Raw genomic sequence first — 6,679 nt, forward strand, 5'->3', positions numbered from 1 at the left:
AGATATATATGGCAGATACATGGGTCAATTCAGAATTGTGGGTACATTTTGAGTTTAGACAAGAGTGAAAAAAAAAGTATTTTTCTGTATTTTTTTCTTTCATTTCTCAGAGAGAATACTTTATATTTTACTCTTCCAGTATTTGCCACGCTTAATCATGTAAGAATTTTAATATTTTAACAGATAATCGGTGAACTAAGAGTAAAATCTGTCAACTCTGTTATGGACAAAGTGGGTTGAATATTTATTGTACTAAAATGCAATACATGTTTAAATGATGTCTTCCCTGAGAGAACATTTGTCCCTATATCAATTAATTAAAACTTAAGCTTTCTAGGATTAATATTATTTTTTCAGGAGTTAAAACACTGAGACGTTTCATTGAAAAGTTGCCAAGGGCCCTTTCATTTTCTCATAATTATAGATTTAAAAATTAATCAAATGCTTAGAAATGTCCTGTAATGAGTAAGTTAGTCATGACACATCTTCTGTTTTTTTGTTGACAATAAAATGCATTTAATTGTCTTTTTTTTTTAACAAAACATAGGACAAACAGAGTTGACGTGACTCGAACAGAGTTGACATAACAGAGTTGACACACCATGAACTAAAGTCCAAACCAGTAACATTGCCATTTTAAAAACTTGTCTTTAAAAAATGTGAACACATTTTACATGACTGGTAGCAACATCTATAAAGTTGTACATTTTAAGTTGTAAATTTGTTTACATTGTCACAAAATCACAATATAACGAACCCCCTCCACCCCCAACCCACTTGTAGGCCACCATCCTGTTCATCTATAAACTCATTGATTTGATCAATAACAATGCAACAAAATAATAGTCCCTGCATAAAAAAATATTCAGCAATTTCAGACCATATTTCTTTGTCTATTTCAACATGGCGCGCTGTCACTGGGGTAGGTTGTGGGATGATTCTGAGGACATCATCAAAGGGATACCATAAAGTGTCCTCACGAATTGGCCTGTAGAACCTATTTTTCCCAGCCTTGTGCATGCATGTGACTTTTGCATGCGTCTCATTGACCTCAAGAATGGTTCCAGGATAAACGTCATCGTCATATTTAATGACGCACCATTGTCCAGTCATCATGTCTTTGCTCCCCCACTTGATTTCTGCTGTTTGCTGTTCAGTGCAATCAGAGGAGACTGGCATGGGTTGTTCTTCAGTGCTATCAGGGAGGACAGGCTGAACAGGAAATTCACAGTCATTCGGACTGGTTGTGATTCTTTTTTACTTTCTTTCTCATTTTCTTTGTTTTTCTTCCTCCTTTCTCCCAGCTCAATTGTCCACTGAACAAATTTTACGGAGGACCCAGCCTCATAGCCTTGCTTGATGGGATAGGCCTTGCTTCTGCAGTTACTTCTCTCACTTAACCATTCTAACCTGGATGGCCCTGGGTCAGGGTCTGGCTGAGCGTCTGGCTCAGGGTCTAGCTCAGGACTCTGCGGTGGTGTTTCAAATCTCTGGTGTTGCTTCAAATAACTCCTTGTTCTACATCTTTGCTGAGCCTTTCTCCAATATTTCCTCTTCTGCCTCTTCCCCCTTTCAGTCAGAGTAGCCACTTGGCCAGTTGACCCTGCATCCCTTCTCTTCATCCATCTCTCCCTGTCTTTTTTCAAATTCGCTGCCCTCCTTTCAGGGTCAGCCTCTCGCCGTGCCCTGTACTGCCGTTGCCTTTCTGCTGCCGACACCATCTTCAATTACATTTTAATGACCTGGAAAGCGACATCACACATCTCACCTTTACAGAAAAATAACTCTCAATTATATATTAACTACAGCAAAATGGTCAAAAGTGACTGAAAACGTGACTGTTAGTCGCTGTCAACTCTGTTATCATGAAAATGTAACAGAGTTGACATTTTCCACCATTTTGTGTCTAACTCCATGTGCTATCTTAGAACCAGACAACACATGCCATGACTAAAACCACAACTTTATGAATTTCCATCATATATATATTTTTTAAGAAATGATGGAGAGATTCACTAAAACATCATACAAACAGAGTTGACGCTTAATAAATATACTCTTGGTTTGTTCTCAACATTTTGCACAAATTATTAAGAGAGAAAGATAAACATACCATTGTTCCCTCCAAGGAAGAGAGGAAAAGGAAGTGACATCACTTGGTGCAGGTCACATGGTTTTATTTGAATGCTATAGGGTTTTTTTATGTAGTTTTATGCCAGACATAACAGAGTTGACAGAGCTCTGGGACAGGTACATTTTTTATTTTTTAAATATCAAGATCAGCTGTGTTAGAGGAAAATAACATTCTGTGCAACTGATTATATACATATTTATAGATTTATCATAAAAAATCTGCAAATTTTGGTGAATTATGTAATATTTATTCAAGTTGAAAATGTGAATTTCTGTCCTGGGACAGGCAATTTTGATGGTTTTGGAGGGTGTGGGAATCATTTGATGAATATTTAACAAATAAATTGTGCATAAAATGTACTCCAAACATTGTTTTTTTTTTTTACATAGGCTACAGTCTATTTAGTGATAATATTGAAAGCAGGGTCTGAAAATATTTTTTTAGGAGAAAATAATTAACATTGTTTTTGCTGGGACACCAAATGTAACCGCAATTCTGAAATGACCCATGTATGATATATAGATATGTGTACTATAAACAGATGTGAGTAGACATTCACAGAGCTCAGGAGTTCAGCAGTCTTATAGCCTGTGGTATAAAACTGTCCCTGAGTCTGGTGGTCTTGGTTCGGATGCTGCGGTACCGTCTGCTAGATGGCAGCAGACAGAACAGATTGTTGCTGGGGTGATTGGGGTCCTTTAATATCCTACCGGCCTTCTTCCTACACCGCTGGGTGTAGAGGTCCTCCATGGATGGCAGCTCCGTCCTGGTGATGTGCTGAGCAGTTTTCACCACCCTCTGTAGAGTCTTACGGTTGAGGGCGGTGCAACTGCCATACCAGGCGGTGATGCAGCCGGTCAGGATTCTCTCGATGGTGCACCTGTAGAAGTTGCAGAGTATCCTGGAGTCCATGTTGAACTTCCGCAGCCTGCGGAGGAAGAAGAGCCGCTGTCGAGCCGTCTTGGATATCACCCTGGTGTGATGTGTCCATGTCAGGTCCTCACTGATGTTTACCCCGAGGAACCTGAAGCTGCTGACTCTCTCCACAGGAGTCCCGTCGATGGTGAAGGGTGTGTGTGCCTCTCTCTGCCTCTTCCTGTAGTCCACAATCAGCTCCTTTGTTTTGCTGACGTTGAGATGGAGGTTGTTGTCCTGGCACCAAGATGTCAGGGCTCTGACCTCCTCTCTGTACGCCATCTCGTCGCCGTCTGTGATCAGGCCGATGACGGTCGTGTCGTCAGCAAACTTGATGATGGTGTTGGAGCTGTGCGTGAACAGGGAGTAGAGGAGAGGGCTGAGCACACAACCCTGAAGGGCTCCGGTGTTGAGGGTCAAGGTACAGCTCCCATAGTCAGCCAAGTAAACAAGGTTTGAATAGTTTCACAGCAAAGACAACCATTGATCCAAGCAAAATAAAATCTAACAATATCTTTATTTCCTTTGTTTGGAGGGGCCTGGATCATTGGCAGAGAGAAATGCATCAGATGTGCTGAGTTGTTGGAAGACATACATTTTCTGCCTGTGCGCACTTTAAGTATAACAAGCCTGCAGTCGATTTTGAAAGTTAAGGAGTTTAGTTTTAACAACACCTTATTTTCTAGCCATACAAAAAATCGTTGGGAGTAGCATTCCCAACCACACCTTACACAGAATCACAGGGGCCACATGAGGCAGTGTTGGTTTGATAATATATAAAGAAATTCCAGACACAGAAGTAACACATTTGACCCTGAGTAACAGATCAAGAGAATACCTGCTGATTCAACCCAAATTGTATTGGAATAAAGATAATTGCTGTCAATGCTGGAATCTTTTATTTGATTGATAAGTGTCAGTTTAAGTATCGAAATATACAGATCAATTGCTAGTTACAAAGTTAGTCCACAAGCACTTTTATAACATAGGTACAAGATAATTTTAAGATAGGTTGTAATCAGTACAGGCAAATCATTTTTACTATTATGTTATTGTTAGTTAATTCTGGACCACATGGATTTTGTTTTGTAGTGGATGGAATTGCCATAGGGACAGGCTGCCAATCATACAATTAGGGTGCGAAAGCTGCCAAGAACAAGGGACTAGCCTGCAAAAAAAATAGGGCAATGTAAAAGCTTCGAAACCCTTACTTCGCCAAAAAGACTGACGAAAAGAAAATACCAGAGGAATATGTAGAATTGATTCACTGACAGCAGACAAAGCAGTGAAAGGTATCAAAGCTGGGTTACCTATGCTCAACAATCCCTCTGTGACTGAAGTTGAAGCCTGTCGAATCATGAGCGGTATATGGAACGCATCACGTCCACTTGAAGGCCAAACCCGTGAGCCCTACATGCAACAGCCCTCTCTATTCCAAAGTTCACGCAGGACTGCCGTGGAAACAGTGCAAAAATAATTGAAAACGCACGACGCATCGGTATCAGGGCGCGTCTCAGGGTTGAAAAGGGCAGAAGCCCCATACTATTGCCAGGCAACTTATATCTCAAGCAGCAAATACAGAGCTATGGTAAGGAAGATGGCAAGAAAATACACACACATCCTTCACAAACGACGGAATCGGAGAGACGCATATTGGGGAAAATGGAAGACTGACTGGCAAAGACCAGCTGATGGCAAAACTTCAGACAGTTCTGTTTTCCCTTCAAATCGACGAGACGACAGATGTTACTAATGATGCGCAACTGTTAACATTTGTGCGATACGAGGACAGTGGCACTATGTGCGAGGAATTTCTTTTTTGCAAACCACTGCCCGGGCGAACTACCGGTGTAGAAATATTTAAAGCACTGGACGATTTTTTCACGGAGCACAATATCTCGTGGCAGAGGTGCGTTGCATTATGCAGCGATGGGGCCCGAGCCATGAGTGGCAGCAAGACTGGACTGTTTGCGCATGTAAGGAGGGTGGCTCCGGGGGTAATTTGGACACACTGCCTGATTCATAGAGAGGCTCTCGCCTCCAAAGATCTCAGTGTTGAGCTCAGTGGTGTGTTTGATGTCGTTGTCAAGACGGTCAACTTCATAAAACGAAACGCATTGAATACACGCCTGTTTTCATCCCTATGCCATGACTTGGGAAGTGAACACAGCTCTCTCCTTTATCATTCAGAGGTGCGTTGGCTGTCTCGCGGCGCTGTGCTCGCCCGTGTGTTTGAACTACGCGGAGCTATCTACGAGTTCTTGTGCGAGAAGCATTCTGATCTGGCTTCCAATTTCAACGATAGTTACTGGTTAACTAAGCTGGCGTACCTCACAGATGTTTTTGCAGAGCTGAACAAGTTGAACAGCTCCATGCAAGGGAGAGATGCAAACGTCATGCAGCTCTACGAGAAGCTCGACGCATTTGTGAAAAAAATGTCAAAGTGGATCGAACGAGTGGAGAGCAATAACTTGGCGATGTTTCCTTCAGTTGAGGAATACCCTGACAGCACTGACATCAACGACACTATATGTGAGCATTTGAGGAAGCTTGTGCGTCAATTCGCAAAGTACTTCACTGATTCGGAAGAGTGGCGCCGTGACAGCAAGTGGATCCTGCTCCCATTCAGTGACGATGCATCAGTAGGGTCAAGTCTGACGGCTGTGGAAGAGGATAAGCTGATTGAGATGTCCACAGACTCTGTCAGGAGGCATATGTACGACACACAGCCCCTTGTTAAATTCTGGATAAGTTGCCAGACAGAATTTCCACAGCTTGCTGCAAAAGCAATGAGGTGTCTTTTGCCCTTTCCAACCACATACCTGTGTGAGAGTGGTTTTTCTACACTGGCGTACTTAAAGAATAAGTACAGGGATCCAGAGAATGACATGAGACTGTCTCTGTCTACCATTTCGCCACGAATAGACAGGCTGTGTGGACTTCACCACGCCCAGATATCACACTGACAGGTAGGCCTAATTCTCCCATGTTTTCACTGTTACGACCCTGGCGGGTTTAGGCCCCGCCCTGTGTTAATGGTAAGCCTGTTCTCTCTCCCTGCTTTTCTCAATCTCTCTCTGCTTTTCTCAATCTCTCTGTCTCTACAGCAGGTGATTGGTGACAGGTCTGTCCTGGCTGGGTTATAAAAGCCCTGACCAGCCAGCAGTTGAGGCTGCCTTGGTCTTCATTTGTTGGATTTTGGTTCTCCGGTGTTGTTGGATTTTTGTTCTCCGTTGTTGTTTTGTCACACACCTAGACTGACTTTGCATGACATTTTTAGTTACTTTTCCCAATACTGAATTGCACAACACTTTATTATTCTTTATTCTTTCTTTAAAATAATCTTTAATTTAATTTAATTTAATAAATCTACTTTTATTATTATAAAATCTGCGTGGCCTCTCTTTCATGTTTCATGCATTGCGCAGGCACATCAGTGGGCCGCGGATTGCTTTCTAGTCCGAATGGTGGTCCCTGGGACAAAACCAGTTGAAAACCCCTGCCTTATTTGATTGCATTTTGTCTCTTCTTTACCTGCGTTTGTAAGCCTGCAATACTTTTCTTAATTTGGCATAGGACTTCATCATGGTAAGACAGGTGTTTAACTAACAACGTTTGAAAGAACGTGTT

At 42.1% G+C, this 6,679-nt stretch overlaps 1 protein-coding gene across 1 annotated transcript; it reads left to right on the plus strand.

Annotated features, from left to right (window-relative positions):
- The first annotated feature begins 4,759 nt into the window (after positions 1 to 4,759).
- Positions 4,760 to 6,445, plus strand: LOC134878984 (zinc finger MYM-type protein 6-like). The gene is made up of 2 exons (XM_063905187.1): positions 4,760 to 6,018; positions 6,157 to 6,445. Exon 1 carries the CDS (start codon positions 4,849 to 4,851, stop codon positions 6,013 to 6,015), a length of 1,167 nt encoding a protein of 388 aa, XP_063761257.1. The 5' UTR covers positions 4,760 to 4,848; the 3' UTR covers positions 6,016 to 6,018; positions 6,157 to 6,445.
- The last annotated feature ends 234 nt before the right edge of the window (positions 6,446 to 6,679 follow it).

Source organism: Eleginops maclovinus, chromosome 17 (genome assembly GCF_036324505.1).
Source record: "Eleginops maclovinus isolate JMC-PN-2008 ecotype Puerto Natales chromosome 17, JC_Emac_rtc_rv5, whole genome shotgun sequence".
NCBI lineage: Eukaryota > Metazoa > Chordata > Actinopteri > Perciformes > Eleginopidae > Eleginops > Eleginops maclovinus.